The 24,180-nt window shown below is 35.0% G+C and overlaps 1 protein-coding gene across 15 annotated transcripts in view; it reads left to right on the top strand.

The window, feature by feature from the left end:
* The window catches only part of TTC6 (tetratricopeptide repeat domain 6), a 79,284-nt gene that overhangs the window by 31,201 nt on the left and 23,903 nt on the right, over positions 1–24,180 (top strand). For 13 of the 15 annotated variants that reach the window (XR_012662280.1, XR_012662279.1, XM_075103395.1 and 10 more), the window contains 15 exons: positions 2,228–2,387; positions 2,901–3,005; positions 3,848–3,949; positions 6,011–6,073; positions 8,020–8,447; positions 10,086–10,572; positions 12,863–12,992; positions 14,436–14,611; positions 15,036–15,172; positions 17,281–17,450; positions 17,927–18,047; positions 20,162–20,312; positions 21,687–21,769; positions 22,861–22,937; positions 23,806–23,966. Coding sequence is in view for 13 of the 15 variants with exons in the window: in XM_075103395.1 (XP_074959496.1) it covers positions 2,228–2,387; positions 2,901–3,005; positions 3,848–3,949; positions 6,011–6,073; positions 8,020–8,447; positions 10,086–10,572; positions 12,863–12,992; positions 14,436–14,611; positions 15,036–15,172; positions 17,281–17,450; positions 17,927–18,047; positions 20,162–20,312; positions 21,687–21,769; positions 22,861–22,937; positions 23,806–23,966 (2,551 nt within the window). In the remaining 2 variants the exon portion in view is untranslated. Of the gene's footprint in view, positions 1–2,227; positions 2,388–2,900; positions 3,006–3,847; positions 3,950–6,010; positions 6,074–8,019; positions 8,448–10,085; positions 10,573–12,862; positions 12,993–14,435; positions 14,612–15,035; positions 15,173–17,280; positions 17,451–17,926; positions 18,048–20,161; positions 20,313–21,359; positions 21,505–21,686; positions 21,770–22,860; positions 22,938–23,805; positions 23,967–24,180 lie in introns of those variants that run through there. The other 2 variants (XM_075103406.1, XM_075103407.1) reach the window with 2 other exon arrangements.

A 24,180-nucleotide genomic window follows, 5' to 3' on the forward strand; every position in this document is an offset into this window, starting at 1 on the left:
CCTGTTTAATCTTGGCATACTCTGCAGGTATCAGTTATCTGAGAGTTTAAAAAGCTACTTAAAAAAGCCATAAAGAAAAGTATTAAGCTTAATATATTTTTATGAAGGTTATATATGGATAGTCAAACCTGTTCCTGGCAGATATCCTACAAAAATTTTAACAGGATTTGTAGCTTCATGTTATGTATGTTAAGATTCCTTCATGCAGGAATGTCTGCATCTCCCTGAGATATTCTGATTTTACAGTTTTTTACCGGCAGATGGAAACAGTATTAATAGATCAGTATTATTGTTACTTGGAGCTTTCCTCCATGGTACTTCTGTCTTCCAGAAATGAAAAGTCTGAATGTTTTGCATTAACTCACAGTTGATTACTTAGTATAAACTCCCTGAATTGAAAACTATTATGACAAAAGTGCCCTAGAAGAGGGACAGCTCTTTTTACGTTGTTCACTTACAGTGCTTTTAACCACCAAATGCTAAGGAATATTTTGATTGTTTTATACCTTTTCTATCTTTCACAACTTCACTTGACATTCCTTTTATGCAGACATCCACCATGAATAGTCAGAACCACCAAATACTTACATGTAAAGAAAAACCAGGAAGGTCAAACACTTGTCAAAAGTTACATTTTCAGTTCTTGGGTTTTTTTTCGCTTTAAGAAATAGGTCTTTTGTCAAAGCTTCCACTTGAAGAAAGGAACATTCCAGAAAGAGTTCAAGAACTACTCCCAGATCTATAATCTTTCTCTCTGTGTAAGAACTACAACTTCTAGGCTAGTGCTACATTTTAAGGATTCTATTTTAATGTCCAAATGTACTTCAGAAGGCATTTTGTTTGCTAAATGAAATGGCTGGTTCTCAGTTGAGGCCCACCCCCCCGCCCCGTTTACACAGTATTCTGATAATCTAAATAGGTCATAAAATGGAAATACATTGCAGTTAGCATAAATGAGAATCAAGTCCACTGCAACAGATATATGTCTGACAGTGAAATTGCAAGTAACAAGTTTCACACTTTAGTTCCATGAATGCACAAACAAACTTCATTATTAATTTAGCGTTTGCAGAAAAACTACCCCAAACCTGACTAATACCAGCAGATGTCAGTGTTGGCATATGCCAATGTGTTGAGACAAGTCGTGTTCCTTGTAATGTGCATTTTAATTTACATACATTTATGGATACGTGAATATATGAAATTGAGGTTTTTTCTTGTTCTTTTGTATATGTATTGTATATTTGACCATTTATTGCATTCTGTGCTTGTAATTGGTAGTACAGTAAGAAATAAGTGAAAGCATAGGTAATTATTGTACTATAAAACAAGCTACAGAATAGCAAAAAATATAAATGTAACTTCTAATCTCTGTTAAATAAAAATATTAATTATTTTATATATAGATCCTGTAAAATATCGGTTTAATAAATGTTAATATTGTTGCTACTAATCTCTAAAAGTTTTACCAGCTTGGTAGTATTAATAAATCCTTGAAATCTGAATTTCCTTTTAGATGTACCAGGAACAAAGGAAATAAAGTGAGAACAGTTATTACAGGATTTTATATATATATGTATCTGCACATGCATATATAAACATACTTATGAGTTACTATGTGTAAAAGTGTTCACTGTTTTTGGAAATTGAAACTGTAGATAGATAAGAATTAGGATGTATAATTACTTCAAACTACAACTTTCTAAAATGAAATATTCCTTTTGCAAGGTTTTTGCCTTAGGTAGATTTACTTAAAAAAAGGTAAACAAAAAATAATCAGAACCCAATTCCCAGGTAATCATGTAAGGTGCTGTTCAAAACCAGCCAGACATTCCTGCTGAAATCAGTTCTCTTTGGCATTTAAGTATATCTGAGTGTAAGCACAGCACTTGAGTGGTGTATTTGCCATGCATGAAGTTATGCATGTACTGCATTTCATTTAGAGCATAGTGTTATATTTTTCTTGTGACTTGTATAATATACACCATGAACCTGATAATGAAAATTGTCTTAAAATTACTTGGTGTGTGGCTACAAAAATTACAGGTGTGGCACCAGGTTTCCATTGTATATTGTCATTTCCATCTTTAGAAAAAAAAGTTTTATTCATCATTTATTTCTAATTTGATTTAAATTTTACCTAATTTTCTTTAATGACCGAGCTATTTCTGTGCTGTTAATACCTGACATAATCAGAGTAATTTATTAATCTTTTTTGTTGCTGCAGAATTTGTTATGAAGGAGTTCCTATTTCAGACCAATTCCAGAATAATTGGACAGATGGGATTCACTTTCTCCCCCCTCATACATCAAAAAGTTTAACTGAATGCCAAAAAGTATCTGAATATTGTCTTAAAAAGCCGCAACTTCAACTGTTAGGAGAGAAAGTAAGAAATAATTTTAATAAATGTATGCTGTACATGCACAATTGTACAAATGATGACACAAAATCCAGAATGGGGGGGGGGGGAAGTGGTTGGTTTTTTTTTCCTGAATTGTTGTGCAACAGAACAGAACACCTTGGAAATAAAACTCTCCTGGTTTTTCAACATTTGACAATATACAATATAAAAATGAATATGGAGTTTTTCATTGATGGGGAGTGTTGTTCTGAAACCTCATATCTCAATTCTTAATTCCTTCTCTGAATTAGTAAAATATGCTAATGTGCTAATTAATAACATATAAAACCACTAAAAGAGCAAACCAGGTTGTTCATTCAGGCTGTGGAGCCCTCTACCTCTTGGGATTTCATTGTATTCACTGAATTTGGTGAGGTGGTTTTTTTACAAAATCATGTTTAGCAGAAAACAGCACTTTATCACATGATAGTTCAGATTTAGTACACATTTATAGACTGAGTTATGTTAGTTGATAACTGAATTGTATTGGTTTTGAAGGTTTCCATTTATCCAGAAGCTTTAAAAATGTTTTGGGCTCCAGCTCCACCAAAATTCTCTGCTCCAATTTCTTCATTAAAGGAAATTTTATTTCCTACATATGAGGTAAATATTTTAGGTGTATTTTTAGTGTTCCCATATTTTGCAGAAATATACGTCTTTTTCTAACATATTTGTTAACTGTAATAATTGTATTTTATGCTGCTATCTTATTAACACTTCTGCATATTGTTAACACGGTATATAAGTCATTGTACCATTTGGAATAATACGTATTATAGTATTGTTTAATCTAGTTTTCTACAATAATAAAGTTTCTGGTAGTAATTATTCTTAATTACTGCTTTCTATTTTATTATCTTGCTTAATGTCTTTACATTTATCTTGAAAGCTACTTTTTTCTTCTGCTATGCTGGCAGTTTTCTATTAAAATGTAATAAAATATTTCATATATTTAACAAAGCCCATTTTAGAAAATGCTGATATTTTTAAGTTTTGAAATGTTTTGAATGTAAAATCTCCACTGTGAATATATTATTGCAAGAGATGAGCCATTCATGCATGGATTAACTGATAACAGGAATGAACCTGACATAGTGCCCATCTCCTAGCATTGCTGTGACTAAACGAAGAACTGTGTTCTTGTTCCTTTATGGACTACTGCAACCTGACATAAATCACCAAAACTAAAGATAAAAACTTTAGAGAATCAGGTAGCAATAATCAGTTTCCTCAAGTCTTTACCCCTTTTGCACCATGTAATACTTGATCATGTTGAAGAACGTACTCCCTCAGAAGCCTGGGATAAATGGCTTCTGTGATGTTGGTCTTGATCATCATAAATCGTTAGCTCAAATACATTATAGGCTTTATTTATTTGTTACTATGTTTTCTATAGCTGACTAAAATAATAGCATTGCACATATTCAAATATATTAATATTTCAGAGCAACGTTATTGAGGATGTTGTATTTGAAGATTTTTTCACTGATCATGAAGAAGAGTTAGAAGCTGAACAAGATGATAATGATTTCTCTGATTATGGACTGGTGTGTATCACAGTACAGTTTTGTTTTAATATAACACTAAAAATTGAGATTAGCAAAACAAATCTTAGTTTGAGGATCTAATCATAAGAAAATATTTCTATATAGTTGACTTCTAGAAACAATTTTATGTTAGATACTTGCTCGTTTTTTATTAGACAATGCTAAATCTCACTTTTTGAAACTTGAGACTGCTTGGGAAGAGTCAAGAAGCAGAATGGGGGAAAAGAGGTGTTTCCATGTGTGTGAATTTTTTTAATCTAGAATTTCTCTGAATGTAATATTAAAGGATAGGCAACTGATTCTATGCAGGTGATTTGCAAGTGAAATATTGAAGTGTGGCTCTAAGCTGCAGTGTGGGTCTTTTCGATTGCAGAATCCTGACTATCTCAAACACTGTTGATCTAGTTCATGGAGGCAATGTAGGAAGAAAGAGCTGCAGCTCCACTGAGGACCTGAAGTGCCTAATGACGGTGTTCAGTTATGTATGTTTACATAGGGTTAGCTATTTCAGGTGATTAGATCTGAGAGGTGGAAGTGGGTAAAAGCTCACTCAAATCCTATGGGAAGTAAGCTGAAAATATTTCTCTACCAGAGAATTTGAGGTACAACCCAGTGTTCTGGCAGCTAAAACACAGCTGAAACCTTGGAACTGGCTGCTGGTGTTGCTGAGACCTCAGCTGCAAGTGAGGAAAACTAATGCATGAGTGGATGTATTTGCAGCCAGAAACAGCAAACTGTGGCTAGCATATTATTACTGCAGCTGAGCTCCTAGGTATAATTTAGTGTTTGGAGGCACTTTTTAATATAAAAATTTAGGGCTCTACCTGCAAGCTTGGATTATTAGAGCAGTTAAGAGCTGTTGCATAATCTGCTTCCTATTTGAAGGTGAAACATGCTGGGCAAGGCATGCTTGCTTTTGTTCTTGAAAGCAGCTTTAAAAATAATGATTATGGCTATCTGAGAATACATCATTCAAGAATGGGTGACATGTAGATGAGATGGAAGCAGAACAAAAAGATAAATTCGATTATGATAAAGGAACACCTGCTGGTTTGAACATTTCTTGCAGGAGCTGGCTGGAAATAATGAGGAGAATCTTATTTACTGTGTCAAAAGGAAGAATTCTGCGATCAGCTTTGCACATCTACATCCTCTGGCAGCAGCAACTTAAAATAGTTGTTTTGCATTGGCTAAAAACTTTGGAATTTTGTATCATGTTTGGCCTCAGGCAGAAAGATGTTACAGCTGTATATGTAACTATAAACTGATTTGGAATTGTCCAGCAGAGATGGAAAGTGCTGGTATTCCTTTGCCTACAAGTTGACTGGGCCATTAGATATAATAACTGGAAGTAATAAAGTCTGCAGTTACTACAATATCATATTTTATTCCATGTTTACTTGTGGACTTATTGGGAACGTCTATTTTACTGAAAAAGAAAATGGTTACTATGGTACAAGTAGGTCTATTAACAACAACTGAAAACAGATGAAGCACATAGATTCTCAGGAATAAGTAATATTCTCATTGGAAATTATGGTTGTGATGTGGCCATTTTTTGTCTGGGATTCTCGAGATAGGAATGTGTGTGACTAATGTCATTTGATGTGGAGTGAATATGACACTTTTAAGAAGTGCCTGGCTTAAAAGATGTTTATTGGAAAGACATTTCCATACACGCAGTAGATTCACCGGGTGATTAAGTGTGTGGCGTATTCACATTGTGTTCTGAGATTGGAGCATGTATAGTACATATATAGAGTATGTCCACTGACTGTCCTTGCTCTTTAGCATTAATCTATATGAGTATGTTGAATGTTTCTTGGATTTTTGGACATCTGGCAGTCGAATGGGCTTAAGAGATCCAGAAATCCAGACAAATGCAGGCTGTCCTTCACTCTGGCAAAGGTCAGGTTGTTTTTTTGTGAAAACACAGATTTCTTTGGACATTAGCTCTATTTTTGGCAGTCCATGCTTTTAAAAACAGAAGGTATCTGAAAGCTCTAGTCATACTAGGCTCAGACTAATTCAGACTTATTTTGCTTTTTGTTTTACCTGTAGGCAAAAAGTTTACTGAGAAGGTGCCAGTCCTTGCCTGATTTTTCTGACTGTGAGAGCTCAGAGGTATTATTTTATATTTACTTGTATGTGTTCCTAAACAGTGATTTTGTGGAAGAAATTCTTCCACTGAACTGAATTCAACCTAATAATTTTCTATTAAATGCTAAAGTGAGGTATTTTTCAAGTAGATCTGTTACATTAAATAGGAGAACATAGCTTTGCAGTGAGAACCCCTGTTAACTTTACAGGGATTTGGATAGAGATGTGAGTAGTCTGTACTGTAGCTAACTTGAAATGAGTGGAACAACATATCTGAGTAAAGATTTGTGGTATCAGGTCCCTGGATTTCAGACACATCAGAGCATCAATGTTGTCAAGTTTCCAATCTGTAAAGTGCTATCTACTCTTATGGCTATTGAAGTTGTGATAAAGCAGCAATAAACAGTGCAAATTTTACACTTCTGGAAAGATGACCTTGATAGCATTACACAAGTAATATTTTATTAACAAGGTTGATTTTGTGTAAGAATTTGAGGGGTATGTATTAATTTAAAACTTCTATATAGTCCATAAAGACCTGCTTAAAATGTTGTGATCATGTTATTTTAAAGATGGATATGAAACATGGCGGCATAGTATAAAATGAAAAAGAAAATAATTAAAACACCAGATTTGCAATATGAACTAGGCATTGATGCTTGATTTTTAAAATACTAGTTTCATGTTCAAATAGAAGTAGCCTTGCTGAATTCAGCTAGCAATCCTTTGGCAAAGCTATGCATGGTTCATTAAAAGTATTTATCAATTAACAATTCCATATTTATGCAATTTGCAGTCAAACTACTTGATTTGGTGATAAATGACAGCTAATGATAGATACACATAGTGATAAATGATAGCTTTACATTGAGTTTCAGCTTTTTAATGAATCAGTATGAAACTTAGATTTAAAAAAGAATTCGTAATTAAAAGCAGCACACTTGAGATATTGAGATTTTTTTTGTTATCTTGTCAGAACTTCACAGGGTATAATGCATTACCACAAATAAAGAATGAAAGGTATTTAATTACTTAGAGTGCTTTAATTTTTTATTTAAATAAACTAAAGGCTGATGCAGTGTCTTTTTAATAAATATATAAAGTAAATAATTCTTAACAGGTGTCTGTAACCAAGCATTGAAAAGTTCTTCTTTGAGTAAAATAAAAAAATTTTCGAAATTATTCAATGCTTTTTTTTTTTCCATTTATTTTATTTATTACTAACAAATATTTCCCTCTGTAAATTTCAGGCAGTGGACATGAAATTGCATTTTAATTTCTTTGACAAAGATGTGTTATGCCTAGTAATATAGTGCAAGTTAGTGAACTGGAATTAACAAAAAGACTGAGAAGCAGTTTGTTATTGCAAATAGTACTTGCTTAATAATTAATAACAATTAAACACCAGAGGTTAACAGTTATTCTTTCGGTTTGATTTCATCAGGTGATTCAGTCATGGCGGCACAAAGTATGAGGGTGCATAGTTCGCTTCAGATGTTAACTGTGTTTCCATATAATACAATTGTACTTCCAAACGTTATACAGAGTCCTCCTGTCTTTTCTTCTGAGGTCATGAATATATCTCAGTTTATCTTTTTGTAAATGTCACCACCAGTGGCATACACTTTTGATGTTAAAATTTAACTTTCCTACAAGGACTGGGGGTATTTAATTCAAATTTCTTGTGATATTTTTTAGAGAAGATTGATTTTTAGCCCTTTATGAGCTTCAAATAACTGAATTAATGTTTCAGATATCTCTGGTTTGACACATATCCTGAGGTATGCAGATCTTTTTTTCCCATTAAATACGACTTTTTTTTTTTCAACAGTGTAGTCCCCATGTCGCTATTTTTTTTCTTTACATTTTTATATAAAATAAAATCCAGGCCATTAAAACTAAGGAAATGTGATATATAAATCTTATTTCAAATGAACTTCTAAATAATTTAAGTGTCTTTTTTTTAACAGACAAGTTTGATTAAAAGATCCGTCTCAGCTCTGGAGATGACTGCTCTCAAAGACGAAATTACATTAAATATGTCAGCTAATTTCAAAATCAGCATGAAAGAGTTGGAGGTTATGAAGCAACGGATAGCTGAGCCAGAGGTTGAGCCAGAGATCAGGAAAAGCTCCCCTACCAAGCATCTATTGAATCAAATCTGTGATGATCCTCAGTCAGTGCAGGCAGACATAGCAGTAGAAAAACTGCCTACTTTGACCAGACAAGAGGATAGTGAGAATGACATTGTTCTTGTGGAGCAACCTCAAAAGGCTGGGATTAAATACGCTGTTTTCCCAAGAAGAAAGAAAACAAAGAAATCAAAGAAAATAATAAACCCTAGAAAATTAGAAGCTGTGATTAAGAAATTAAGTCAACGCCCAAAGATTCTTAAAAGGTTTTCTTTAATTAATGTGAATTGCTTTTTTTAAAGAATGTATTTTAATTTGTAGCTGTATTATCCAATTACAGGTTTTATCTTAATTAATATTAAATATTACTCTGAAGTTAAGTAATAATAGTTATTTAGGAATAACATTTTTTTGATGCAAAGAAAAATACATACTGCTCAGATACCTCTAGGACATTTAGTGTATACTGTACTTTAGATGGAAATGGTATTGCTTCATGCAACAACAGAAAAAGTTTTATCTAAGCATGAATGCATGATAAAAATGGTCAAACATCTTTCTTCTGAAAGGCAACGGGGTATTTCTAAGTTCTGAGGAAACCAAAATGCTAGGCTGGTTAACCTCCTTTGTACACCGAACTTCATAGATTACATAAATGAGTAGTTTGCTTTTTATTTTTTGTTTTCATGTATTACTCTAACTCACTGTTTTTGTAGTGCTTGTTTATTATTTACATACGTCAGATACAGGGTACCTTAGAAAATATTAAAGTATTAAAAATAAAAGAAAATCAATTAATGTTCTGCTAGTGTGACCTGCAAAAAACCCCCAAATGTCTATTTTTGTGTACAGTCATATGTGTCCACATTGTAGTTACACTGATGCTCAGGCCTGGTCATTCAGGCCACTTTTCCATCCAGCTTCTTTTTTTCTGCTTTTAGGCAGCTTTCAGTAGGTTTATTATACAGAAAAGCAAAGCTACTTAAATAGTGTGATATACTGATATAGCGAGCTGTGACTGTGGGAGAAGTGGCCTTTTTCCAATGTCTTGTTTTAGACAAGGGTATTGTGTGTCTTTGCTTTCATATCAGTTTTGCGAAAACAAGGGGATTTAATCTTTGTACTATTTTGCATATTATTCATGCATAGGCCTGCTCATTTTTTATTTCATTTCCCCCCTTTTTCTCTGGTAGGATCCTTCATACATAGTATAAAATATTATAATATTCATATAATAATTTATTATAATTATTAGGTACATAGTATTATATATATTTATTCCTTTCTGCATTAGCAAGACTAGTGTTATTTGTGATGAAGACTAAGTGTTTCTGTAAAGACTTCTGTTTCTTTAACTTGGACATCTCAAAGCAGATGTTGTTATTGAACATTTGTGAAGGTTCTCATCCTGGAAGTTATGAATTTTCCCAGATTATAATTTTGGAAATATCCTTGTAAATTCAAGTGCTTTTTTTTTCATCTCTAAGTGGTGGTGCTTCTGCTTATATTCTCATGGCCTCTTCCTAATATCTTTTGGGCGTGTCATTGATATATTCATCCATCTAGGATTTGCCGTCATTTAGCCAGGCTGGTAACTGTCCACTCTGAAATATTTTACTTAGGTTTAGCAATGTCCTTGAAAACCTGAGGTAGAAGCTTTTGGAGGAAATAAGCATGCAACTGCAAATAAGTGCTGAACGTTCTGGGGACACAAGTCATCCAGAACAATTCTGCTTGCCTGCAGCTTCAATAATACTTTTTGATAAATGGCTGATAAATTAAAAAATGATCATTAACAAGAGAGCTAGCAATATGTTTTGACTAGTTGTTGACTGGCAGATTGCAATTTGATGTCGCTAATATATCTGGGAACTTTTAGTTAATTTTAATATATTTTTCCTTAGGTCTGTGTCTCTGGGAAGGCTTCCTATTAATGATAAATTCAGTATCGAGGTGTCTTCAGCAATCAAACAATATCAGAGCCCCAGCATCCCTTGTTTGTTAGATTTTGAAAAGTTTGCAGAAGTGAGGGGTGGAATTCCAAAAGAAACTTCTGCTCGCATGTGGGTCAGTGGAATATGGAGCTGCTGGTTTGATGAAACTTTCCCTCCTAGTGGGACTGCTTCTGAGGAGAAGGATACTGAATTACTAAAAGGAACTGAGGTGGTGGACTCTCAAGAGGCAAATCTACAGATAGAACTAGCTGACTCAATACAGCCTGTTCTTCTTGAAGGTGCAACAGTTAGTATTGGAGATTTAGAAGATGAAGAAAGAAGACTGTCTGAGCTAATAGCAAAGGAAAAGCATCCTTCAGCCTTTCACTACTGCAGGCGCGGAGCAATACAAAGAAAGTTGGGCAAGTTAAAGTCAGCTATGGATGACTTGGAAAAAGTAAGTTTAATGCCAGGTTTTACTTCTATCAAGCTCTTTTTTTTAAGTCTCTGAGTTCTTCGACAGGTGAAGAACTAGAAGCAGGAGAGCCGATAACTGGCTGAATGCTGCCATCTTTTACCTTTGTATGACAGCATGATCCAAGTTCAGTCCCACAAGAATGAAGATGCAGGCTCTTAATAAACCGTGTTTATTTACCCTAGTGTTCTCCAAGCACTATAATGTTTCTTTGGAGACCTTTGCTCATGATCCAACACTCCTAAATGGAGTTGGAGGTAGGACAGACAAAAAGGAAAGTAAGTCTTTTGCTTCAAGTTTTGCTGCTGGCAAATCTGAAAAATATATTTTTAATTTCTGCAAAAACGTAGTAAGTAAATAAATTGAAACATTAATTTCCTGTTTATAATTAAACTATCATTTGACACTAAGATTTTGTACAGTAATACTAGCATTTTTCTATGTATGTTTATTTTTAAAACACTTTCTTCTGCTTTCCCTTTATAGTGCTACAAACCTTCTATTACTTCTGCCAAGACCCTGCACAACTAGAAATAAACAACCAAAACAGCATAAAAAATTGCTGAAAAACCAGAAATGAAAAGAATATTTTTACAGTCTATAATTTAAACGTGGAAGCTGTAAAAGCTTTCAAGGCATTCTTTAAGCAGTGGTATATAGTTCTGTATGTTTGTGAAACCAGAGCAGAGAAGTCATATATTGCGCTTTTGGTATGGTATTTTCATTGCCATTCAACATCTGTATTATGCACAGCTAGTCATAAGCAAGTTCGGACCCCAAAGTACTTCATCCTATATATAATGTCATACAGCAAAAGATACCCTTCTTTCCTTGACCAACATCTTGGCTCCTAACGCAGCATTTGGTGTTTGGAGAAGCAGTGCTCAGCAGCTGCTTTGGGGTTCATGATCCTTGTACTGGAGTGCTTGATAATGCAAGATTGAACCAGACCTTTTGTGTTGATACTTCTCTGTGGCAGTAGAACGCCATCAATCTGTCAGTGTGCCTGAACACAATCTTAACAAGGGGCACCTTTAAATAATGTAAATAACATTTCTTTTGCTGAAATGCAAAGCGCTGTCGGTTGGAGTCTTTGGAAATGTGCACAGGAACGAAATGAAGTACAAAACAGCTTGGCTTCATGTTGGTTTCTGCATTCCTTTTAGCTAACAGTTTCACGCCACAATAAATTTTAAGGAGGCTCAAAGTGAGATCCACCCTTCAGATTTTACTCTATTTCTAGAGTTTGCCTTTTCCAAAATGCATATTGTCTTAGGGTGAAATTTTCTTTTATAACACCATTTCTGTTAATGCTTCTTTTGGGGATAAATCTATACTTTTTTGTTTGTTTTTAATGGGTCATAGGTACCTATTTTATGCACCTGCAATCTGTACATATTACCTTCCAAACATCATAAATAATCTGACCAGAAAATTGACTATATTTATAGAAACTCAATGATTATCTTGTGTCTTTTTTATTCACCCCAGACTTTAGAAACTGACTGTCAAGGATCTGAAAGGCTAAAATTTCCATGCCCTGGCAAAGTGGTTCATTGACCCATGGGCCAATATCAACGGACAGAATTGCTTGCCATTGTTATTGCATATTTTAGTGAAAACATTATTGGCTTTTCTCTTTAAGATATATGAACACAATTCCTATATAGTTTATGGATCCTAGAAATAGTTTATAGACCAAAATTTGAGAATTACTGTCTCTCTGTCTCTGTATTTATTGCCACATGGCTGTTAAGAGTGTGTTTTATCCATATTGAATATATGTGAAATATCTTATTTGACTGATAATATCTATCAAGTGATTTTTTTTTTTTAGGGAATGTTAAATACTTTCTATAGGAATCATAACAGCATGGTTTGAAAAGCTGATTCCCTTTTCACAGGGATGGGTAATTATTGCTTACTTACAAATAGAAGAATTCTGACTTCTAGAAATAGTTCAGGTAACTATTTTAAAGAAATCATCAAACATGGTAATATCCCAGCTGACTGATATTTTGTGCTGAATATTCTGGTAGCTTGGACTCTGATTCTGCATAAGTGTAAGTACATGATGCTTCTAAATAAACAAGTGACAATGGGTAAAATTTTTCAGATTTTTAGGTTAAATGAAAGTTTGTCAGTCTAGGAGTTTTCTTTAAAAATAATAATTTCAGTGCAAATATTTTCTAATTTCCTATGTGCCATTGTTAGCACATTTGAGAAGTTCCTTCTGCAATATACATAAGTTATTTACTTATTTTGTTTATAGGCTATAAGCTTAGAACCACTACTGCTTAATGCTTACTGGCATAGACATTTGATTTACCTCTTTCAAGACAGAATTTCTGCTGCTTTGGTTGACCTGAATTTTATAACTAAATGGAGCAAAAATAAAGCCGGTAAGTATCTACTGAAGTGTAACTTAACTGTTAATTTTTCATAGACTTTTTTCTCTATTTGCCTTTGGCCTAAGTTCTGCAAGTGTTTTTGTATGTATTTAACCTTACATCAGTTATGTTATCCACGTTAGAAAGATTATAAAACAGACATGAATCTTCAAAGGCTTGGGACAGAAGGTTTTCTAAGGCCAAATATGTACTTAATTTTAGTGTGTCTTTAAAAATGAAAAAAAAAAAAGGGAAAAGAAAAAAGGGGACCAATGGAAAGTGTATCCGTTATTTAATGGGGAAAGTTTGTAACAATCCTGTAATGGAGACAGTGTGCTATTGTGCTTCAATCAGCCCAGTTCTGCCATACCCTTTTAATTGGGAAGGAGGAGCTTAAAAGGGAAAGATACCACCTGGTTGACAGGCAAGGCCCTGCAAGTCAGGGAGTGATTCCCCTCTGCTGGGTTGTGATGCTGCACTTACAATACTTTGTCCAGTTTTGGAATCCCTGATATGAGAGAGACAAGCTGGAGAGAGTCCCTTGGAAAGCCATTAAGATGGTCAAGGGGCTGGAGCCTAAGCTGTATAAGGAAAGGCTGAGGGAGATGAGTTAATTAGCCTGGAGAAGTTAAGGCTGAGAGGGAAATCTATTCTCAGCTACATAATGGGTGGTAAGAGAGAAGACAGAGTCAGACTCTTCTGAGATGCACAGCAGAACAGGAGCAATGGTCATAGGTTGCAACAAAGGAAATCTTAATTAAACATGGACTTGGAAGACACCCCTTCCCCCCCTTTTTTCCCTACCCCTATTTTTTTTGTTGCTGAGCATGACGTTATATGGTATGGAGTATCCTTTTGGCCTACTTAAGTCAGCTGTCCCAGCTGTGTCCCCTCCCAACTTCTTGCCCACCCCCAGCCTCCTCGCTGCAGAGAGGGCAGAGTGGGGGGGAAGCCTTGATACTGTGCAAGCATTGCTCAGCAAGAGCTAAAACCTTGTTGTGCAGTCAACACTGGTTCAGCTACAAATCCAAAACACAGCACCATATGGGTGGTTATAAAGAAAGTTAACTCTATCCTGATCAGACCCAGTACAGTGGGATAAACATTGTGTGGGCCCATTTAAATTAAATCACTTTATATTTGTTTGTGATCAACAGGCCTACATTAAATGGCTTGTTAGGCCATTTTGACAGAGCTCTACAGACAGCAAAGATTTTAGTACTTGTGAATCCAGCAAGAGCTGTCAGTTTACAGCTGCATGGGCTCCGGAGTTGAGCACACAGCTATAGCTCAACTTCTGAGTTCTGTTGCTGAGATTAAAACAGGATTTCCCCACCTTTTGCGTAATCTACTGTTCTATTTCTACTGCTTGTGTTAATTACCCTGTAAGGAGGAGATGACTTATTCTTTTGGGCTGTGAAATAGTGCCTTTTATATTTTGGGTGGTTGTTTCAGATGCATACCTGTCAATGGCTGAAATTTACAGGAAACAAGGTGATAATACATTGGCAATCATCAGTTATAGCTCTGCAATAAAATGCAGACCTACAGATGATGACATTTATTTTAGGAGAGCTGAGTTGTATTCTGAAGAAAATCAATTGTTATTGGCCATGGACGATTATGCCAAAGTAAGTTCACTTTTTTGTATCGTTACAATAATGTAGTAACTTTGTGTAGATTTAGTAAAAATAAATTGTATTTGGATATATCTGACAAGTAGCTTGGAGAATAGGGATCTTTTCAAATAAATGAAGTTTTTTTAAAAAAGCAGTGCTATGGAAATAAGTAATTTCTGTTACTCCTGCCAGCTAATTCAATAAATGACTGAAAGTCTACAAATTATCAGCCACTAATAAGCTTGCATCACTACCTTTTTATTTTACTTTACAGTTAATGGAAATGAAAATATACATTAAAAGCAAAAGGAATAAAAAAGAAAATCTGAGAATAAAGGAATATATTATTTTTTGCTTGGTTAAGACTTTTAATCATTAGAAATAATAAGAATGAGGAATAACATCATGTACTACTTATATTTTTTTTTCATTGTAGTGTTTTCAGTATAACCCGAAAAGAACAGATGCACTTATGAAACATGGAATACATTTCTTTGACCATTCAGTTTTGACTACAGCTATTCAGGATTTTACAGCTGTGATCAAGGAAGACCCCAGCAATGCTCAGGCGAGGTAGAATATATAGTTTGACAAAAGTATTTGGATTTTAAGTGGATTATTAAAATAATATTAATGTATGTAAAAGACTGAGTATGCATTAAACAATAATAAAGCAATTGCATTTCCAAAGACTTGTCTAATAGAATAAGACTTCTAGGCCATGATATTTATCGGGGAATCTTTTTATTGCTTTAATGCCTTTGGATTAGTCCCTAGACCTTAATTTAGCTAAGCACAGGACCGTGTGCTTAGATCCCACTGGAGTAATGCAAATATAGTCAGTTGGACTTAAGCGTATGCATATGTGCTTTGCTCTAAATAGCTGGATTTAAACACATGCTCAAAGTGAAGAATGTCCTTAAGGATTACGTAGTTTTATGCCTAATTTCAATTGGTTGCCTTGACACTTCTAGTTTCAGCATTATGCTGAATTGTTTCCTCTGAAAATTTTGAATTATGAATGAGAAGCATCTTTTATTTTTGAATTATAAAAATGATTTTGATGTTTGACTTACAAAGACTGAAAAAAAATTACATGATTTTCCTACTAGAAAACTTGACTTATTTTTAATATAATTCCTGCAAAGATTTAAATTGTTTTTTAGAGTCTATTCTGGATTCATTAAAACAGATATAAAATAAAAATAAAAGCAGATATTCAATACCAGATATGATATCTGAATTTAGGTGTCAGCTTGCTGTATCCATGGGATGTAGGTGTCTGAGCAGACATTATTGCCAAGGATGCTAATCAATACAGTTAGGAGATTCTAGGTAGACTGAATATACTCTTCTATAAAGCCTGGAGAGCTGCTGAGCTAAACAGCTAGTGAGTGTCTGTTTTAGAATGAACTGAGTTGCTCTCATCTCCTTGGTTTATATTGACTAGATCTTCATCAGCTGTAATGGGAAGTCAGACACCTAACATATGCTGCAAGCATCTACAAATAGACACCTAAGTTCATATGTCTTATTCTGGAACTGATTCCCATCCAAACTGACTAGAAAAGGCTAGGGAAGGATTCCCCTATGTGTATCTTCTACCTGTCAGTCATCTCCTTCATCACAGGGGACCACAGAACCATGCAAGGCTTTCTTATGACATTAGGTTCCTGTGCTACTAAAGTAATTTACAGATGCTCCTTAAACTCTGAAAATCTTGAAGCAACATAAAGCTGCATTTGGTTTCCTGAAATCCCCTAGTTCATTGAGGCTCACGTGTTGGTCTGTGGGCTCTGTGGATAGTCATAGTGAGTGTGATTAGTATCAATGCCATGTGTTTGTGTAGAGTTAAGCATGTGATTTAAATTCTTGAGGAAATGACTACTGTGTTAGACTGAAAAAGGGATAGTACATATTTTGCACAATAACTCTGCATAGAAGTGGGATGTAGCATAAGACCCACTTAATAAGTGAAAGCTATCTTCAGTAATACAAAAGTATAAGGTTTTTTTTTTGCGTTGATAAAATAATTTTACAACCATTGCTCTCTATTCACACTTTTCCATCTGTACTTGTGATTTATCTTGTTTAAATATATTACTAGCTTCCTGAATTTGAGGGAGGAATATTATAAAATAGCAGGATCTGATTTTGTAAACTTGTCTGTTTGAACGAAGTATTGAAAAATACAATGGATGTTTTCAGAAAGCTTTAATAGTAATGAGGGCAGTTTTGTATTTTTTCTTTTGAATCAGTATTCCCATACATAGTATTTCCCATACAGAAACTGCTGCACCAGTAAGTAGCCTGTGGCACTTGGAGAGAGTTGTATTCAATTCTGTGATGCCCAAAGCTGATACAGGGTTCTGTTTTATTGAATGTGATTTATGCAAGTGCAGTGATCTGTCTATATGGTATAGATTACTGGATCTTGCTACTTCAGACTGGCTTTATTAAATTCAGAAATAAAATTGAATATTTATTCTATTTTCAACATTTTTTTCATGAATGATTACTTCAAGGTTGCATGACAAAAACAATGGAAGAACTCGATATTAAATTGATTCAATCTGTTAATATTATAAATAATAATCTATGACTTCACAGTATGACTTCATTCTGTACGTATAATCTTCTAAGGGAAAGTATATTTAAAGAGAAACTTTCTTCCTTATCAGGCTGTATCGTGGAAGAGCATATGCTAAGCAGCAGCAGTATAGAAATGCATTACAAGACTTAGCAACAGCGGTTCATCTAGACCCTTCCTGTTGGTTAGCATTCTACTATAGAGGTTGCATACTACGACAGATTGATCCAAAAAGAGCTCTGCAGGACTTCAGTGTTTCTGGTATTCTTTGTTTCTTTTAATGGTGTGTATGTTCATAATTAAAAAGAGGAATTCACCAGTAATTACTATACTGCAATATAACACAGATATTTCATGTTGCAAATATTTAAATGTATGGTTGTCATTCAGTGTTTTGTAGTAACTTGCTCCTTTTCATTTCTTTTAAATTTGCTATCGGACATTGACTCCTGCTGCTGTTGTTTCTCTTCAGTTATTTTTCCTTTGCTTCCTAAGCTTTTCTGTTTTACTTTCAACAGTTCGAGTGGATTTAACTGCGAATTGTAAATGTCTTGAATGTATTTCATGCCACAATGAACAGTTTCTGTTATGATCTAATATGTTATGTAATGGTTTGCTACAATATTTTATAAAACTAAGAAAACTAAAGTAAAAAGTAGTGTGCAAATAAGTTGCATGGAGTAAGTGAAATATACGTGAATATCTGAACAGCTGATTTTATTATTCTTCTCCCACAGTACTCATCAATGACACTCAGGAAAATTTCTGTTCTTTTCTTCACCGTGGGATTGTTTACTCAGAACAGTGTCAATGGTCACTTGCAGTCTGTGATTTTGAAAGTGTCCTAGCTTTGGACAGGTGATTGGACTTGAGAATTTTAATATATGTTGTTTATATTCTGATTACCTGGCGGCATAAAAGTACCAGTAAAGGAAAGTAGAATCAGAACTGTTATTCAGCAAATAGACTGGAAGTAAACCACACAAACCCATAATGTTGTCTTTTAGTATCGTTTGCTTCATTTACTATAGTCTGAGTATAATAAAATGAATTATTAATTATTTCAAAATTAAATGTTATTTGCGTTATGTGGCAACTTGACAAATAACTTATTCAGGTTTGGCAGACAAAAGATAAAACTGGAGTCCTAATTAAAGTTGACTACTCGTGCCATAATAATTTCATTAGTGTTATGGGAGGGAATCTGTCCACAATGCAGGTAAAAAGTCACAGAATCACAGGTTGGAAGGGTCCTCAGGGATCACCTGGTCCAACCTTTCTGGGAAGAGCACAGCCTAGACAAGGTGGCCCAGCACCCTGTCCAGCCGAATCTTAGAAGTGTCCAATGTGGTGGAGTCAACCACTTCCCTGGGGAGATTATTCCAATGGTTGACTGTCCTCACTGTGAAAAATTTCCCTCTGGTGTCCAATCGGAATCTCCCCAAGAGCAACTTGTGTCCATTCCCCCTTGTCCTCTCCATGGGACTCCTTGTAAAAAGGGAGTCTCCATCTTCTTTGTAGCTGCCCCTTAAGTACTGGTACATGGTGAGGAGATCCCCTCTCAGCCTCCTTTTCTCAAGGCTGAACAAACCCAGCTCTCCCAGCCTATCCTCGTATGGCAGCTTCCCAGTCCTTTGATCACCTTGGTGGCCCTTCTCTGGACCCCTTCCAGCCTGTCCACACCCTTCTTGTATAGCGGGGACCAGAACTGTACACAGTACTCCAGGTGTGGCCTGACAAGCGCTGAGTAGAGTGGGATGATGACTTCTTTATCTCTGCTGGTGCTGCCCTTTTTGATGCAACCCAGCATCCTGTTGGCCGCCTTGGCCGCAGCAGCACACTGTTCGCTCATGTTGAGCTTCCTGTCCACCAGGACCCCCAGGTCCCTTTCCAGAGAGCTCTCTCCAGCCAGGTGGATCCCAGTCTGGGCTGCACTCCTGGATTATGTTTTCCCAGGTGCAAGACCTTACACTTGTCCTTGTTAAACTTCTTAAGGTTCTTGTTAGCCCACTCTTGCAGCCTATAGTCAAACTATTATTTTTTTTCCCAAAAGAAAATGCCACAATCTTTTCTTTAGCAAAACTCAGTAACTGGTGTCCCTGAAATTAACACAAAAAAACCCCCAAAATGTTGTTTGTGGTCCATGATAGTTGGTGACAAGCTGATGTGGTTTCTCTGAAATGTGATTCTTCCTACCACTTAAAAATACTTGAGAAAGAGATTATTTCTGTAGCAACCCTGCTATGCAAATGGTCTTACAATATGCAGCAAGCCTCCCATACCAGTTAGCTGCATTTTAGAGTAATTTTAGAGTAACCTTACTCTAAAGGTATTGATTTCTTCAGCCTTGGGCAATCTCAACAGTCCAGCCTTGAGCAAAGGCTTCCATTCTAAACTGTGGCAGGCCTTAAGACCCCTCAGCATTTCCTTTGTCTTGGATCTGCTATATGAAGTCTTGAACTTTGCCTAGAAACAGTCTGTAAAAGTGGGCTGCGCAAGATATTGCACATCTTGGAAACCCAGGTTTCCCTAGCAGCTAGCCAAGTGAAGTAACAGTAAATAAGGGATCAGGCTAGACGGAAAACGTGTGAGCTTTGTCAGTCTTTTAAAACTACAGAATGTTTTTAGTGTTGAAGAATTCAGTATTTCTTGGTGTATTCAGTATATACAAAATTACCAGCTAGCTCTGTTTTTAGTCCAACATCTATGACAGAGACTTACCATCGTTTCTTCACAGTTCACATTTGGAGTGCTGTTTCTGGTGATCAAAGAGCCTCTAATGTGCGGCCAAACATAACAAGCTACTGAACTGGTGTTTTTTAAAGAGCTGTCTCTGCTGGCAATTACAGTTCTTTGGCTCAGATTGATCACAAAATAGATGTCATAAAAATAGATGAAGCCTGTATAAGTTATGGTTAATACAATGACATATTTAATGCAATAACAAAAGGAAAAAAAATTTCTGTTTTTAGCTCTGTCATCTTTGCTTACCTAAATATTGGTTTGATACTCCTGTTGCATCTTGATCAATACTATGAAGCTATTCGACAGTTTACTAATGCCATTGAAATTGATCCTCTCAATGTTCGAGCCTATGTATGCAGAGCGCAAGCATATCACAAGGTAATACATCCCTTTTGCTTTTGTTTGCCACATAATATAGCTTTATTTATATTTATGGTTGTTGTGAGTATTTTAATACTTAAGTCTTGGTGTTATACAGATGTTAGAACCTGCTTATAGCTATATGATTCAAGTAGTCCTTGTCACCATAATAGAATTACATACATTGCAATTATAAGATATTGTTGGCATGTAATGCAACAACACAAAATATTTCAAGTGTCATTTTATTTTTTCTACATCAGTGTACATCTAGTCTGAGCTTTAATAATTTTTTCTGAAATATATTTCAAGAAATTTTTATTTGAAAAAATATATATTTGTAAATATAAACTCCCACATTTTGAAATACAGTGTTTTCAAAACATAATTTTCTTGAATTCTCATTTTTCAGGAAACTCAAATTTTCTTCCCCACAAATGGGACTGAAAACATTTTAGATATTTTAATTTACAGTGAAACAAAATGTATTCTACTTCTGTGTGGGATTTGAGAACAGTTTCTGATAACATTTGGTTTTTTGAGACCCTCTCAGGAGTACAAGAAATGGAGTATTCAATGTGACCTAATTTCTGTAGATTTCATTGGCAGAATTCAAACAACTTTTGTGTTTCACAGAGCTTAGTTTGTATTCAAATGTTTTGAGAAATTGCTTACACCGTTAATTTTCTTCCACAACTAAAGGAAATGTTTTTTAACTCAGAGTCCATCTAAATGGATTGATGATATTCTTTTTTTGATATTGTTTTTAAGAACTTGTGCCTGATAGTTTATATTGGAGGTCATCCACTAATGCTCGCTTTGCTTTTGTAGTTTTTTTTTTGTTGACAGGATTTTTTTCCAGTGTAAAGGAGTAAAATAAAGCTCAGTACCTGCATTCCATCAGTGCTGTTCTTTAATGAGAGTTTGAATTAGCAACTATCCCAGCTGGATGAATCAGTCCTTGGGGTCTTCACTGTAATGATCTCCTTTCTCCTCAGCATCTGAAGCACACTGAGTGGGACCACATGCACAGACACTTGAAAAATAAATGCAAATTCATTACAGCAATGAAGATTCGTCAGGACATACATGCATGTGGATCTCATGACCTAATTTCCTTCCCAATAGTCCAGACTCTTTGGATTTTGAAAAGTAAAGAAACTGTGGGGAGTTTGGATCTGCCCTGTGGGAGAGTATGGAAATATGTAGGGTAAATGTTTCAGACCTTTATTAAAAACATAAAGCTTCTTTATAGAGGGTTTATGTGCCTTGTGAGTTGTTACCATGTGGGTGTTACATCCTGCAGCACCACATTTGCAGATATAGTAATTGTGTCTCCAAAATGTGTTCATATTAGCAATTAAATTGCTGTTTTTTCTTCATAAATTACAGATTCATAATTTATCAAATGCTGTGAAGGACATAAACCGAGCCATTCATCTTTATCCAAATAAATCACAACTTTACATATTAAGGTAGGAAAGTGATTAGTTGAGAACTTCACAGATATCTCACTTCAAAAAAAAAATGCATTTGGAATGCTGCTGTTAGATACCCTTGTATTCTTTGAGACCTGCTCTGAATGGGTTTTAAAAAAATGTAACATCTTCATAGCATTTTCAAACCTGAAGAACTTTATGTGCAAAGTGTCACCCAACTACTGTAATCATTAACTTGGAGGAGGAAACCTTTTTTCATATACAGGACTCTGTTCTTTGAGGTACCTACAGTTTCTGGGGAAAAAGAAGTAAATAGGTACCATGACAAAAAAACAAGTCTGAACTTTGAAAAAATTTATTTTAAATGTTTTCCCTGAATGAATGGGTCCTTCACGGATTTGTCTGCAGAATCCACATAATGCAAAGAATGTGAAGGATTAGGTCCAGGCCAATTTAGATTTGAATTATTATTCTTTCCCATCTTTAGCCCAGTGAGAAGTGGTGACCTTTACCAAGACTAAAAAATAATTTACTAGATAAAGCTGTTTCCTCCCCTGAGAAGCTGTAAGAACTGAGGAGGAAATGCTAGGATATTATTCCTCAGGTGTATTAGGAGGATTAGTTACTATGTTCCAGTCAATAATACTCTATTTTCCCAGTTTTAGGAGTGGGTTTGCTCAGCTTGTCTCTGAGTGTGGTTTGGCTAGCATGACCTCTTATACTGATGCCAATATCTGAAGAGGCAAAAAGTTGTCCTTGAAAACAGAACATATCTATCAGCTCTCAGTCTGTGGTGGATTTTAGAAACAGTGTTATTATTTTTGCACTTTTGGGGATTGTAAGGGTTACTAGCTGTGGAATCCAAAGAAAATGTGTATTTCTAACTCCTACAGTCTGAAGAGAGGTAAGCATATAATTTCTTAGTACTGTGATGTGAAAGAAAAAAATTAAAAGTTTGACGTATTTCTGATAAAAGAAAGGAAAAACTTTGGATGTTTTTATTGGGAGGGAATACTTTTCCTTTTTCTCTTTTTATACTAATGAAAACATTTCAGTAGTATTTGCACTTTGAAATAAATGCCTGGAAATAGTTTTACTACTTACATCCAACAAATATTTCATTGCAGGGGTCAGTATTTAATGGAGTTGAAGAAATATGAGCTGGCAAGTTTATGTATTCACCAACTCGCAGAAATGGATGAAGGTAACATCAATTTCCATCAGTTTTCCTACATAGTTGTGAACCATGGCAACAGTCTGTAACCAAGGAATTGTCCGGAAAAATCAAGCTCAAGCATGCAAATATGTTAGTTGCCATGAATCAGCTAAAATATAGGCACTTGTTATCTAAGACATTTTGTTTGCATGTCTAAAGCCTTTAAAGGTAATAATGGTGTACTCCGTTGCCTGTCCTGTCACCTGTGATTTCAGAATTTCCTTTATGAGTTCTTGTTGTTTTTGTTTCTACCTTTCAATATTGGTAGTTTCTGCTTTAAAGGGATATTGAGTAAGGATTCTGTTTTGTACTTACGTACAGTCTTTCCTAATAAAATACCAAATAGCTTTAGAACTGAACCTTCCCAATGTGTCTGAACAGTAAAAATGTTGCAGTATAGTAGTTCCTTGTTATGTGCTGGGCATAAAATGGCAGTGTTCAGTTCATCCTGAAGCTCTTGGTGAATCCATATGAATAGCCATTCTGTATGAGATTAATTTCCTGTCTCTGGTAGTGACCAAGAGTGGATACACAGGGCACAAGATTATAAAAACAACGCAGGTATATGGTGATACTTCTGCGGAGCAAAGCTTTCTTATATGTGGGGGAAGGAATGCAAATATTTGCAGATGTTTAGCAATCAAACTATACTCATTGATAAATAACTGTTCAGGTTCGGACTTTTGTAGGTATTTAGTTTACATTTGTATTTTTATTGATGTTAAAGCAAGCTTTGATGCTCCAAATATTTTCATAGCACTTTAAAGTTTGCATATCATTTAAAGGTATTCTATATTGGAAAACATATAGGTTGAAGTAGAAGAGATCACTGTTTTTTGTGGTGGTTTCCTTCCAGGATCCTTCACATCTCAGCCTGTTCAGCAAGCACTCATTCAGTCATTTTGTCAAAATCACAATAAGGCCATAGAGTGCTTACGTGAAGCTGCTGTAACTCGACCTGAACCTTCAACGTTTGTTATTTTAGGAAAAATACAAATGAAAACCAAGAAAACCAAGGTTAGAAAAGTTTGTATTATATATATATGACAAGACAGACAATGTTTTTCTTTCTGTATTCTCTTATTATTTTATGAAATGTGCTATTATATAAACTTTCAGAGTACCTCATTGTTTAAATTATAAGAAGACCTGAATAAGAATTTGCAACAACAGCACTAATAGTTCAGCAAAAAATAGGCAATTTTAGTTTTAAAACATTGAAGATGATCAA

Source organism: Phalacrocorax aristotelis, chromosome 9 (assembly GCF_949628215.1).
Source record: "Phalacrocorax aristotelis chromosome 9, bGulAri2.1, whole genome shotgun sequence".
NCBI classification, from domain to species: Eukaryota; Metazoa; Chordata; class Aves; order Suliformes; family Phalacrocoracidae; genus Phalacrocorax; species Phalacrocorax aristotelis.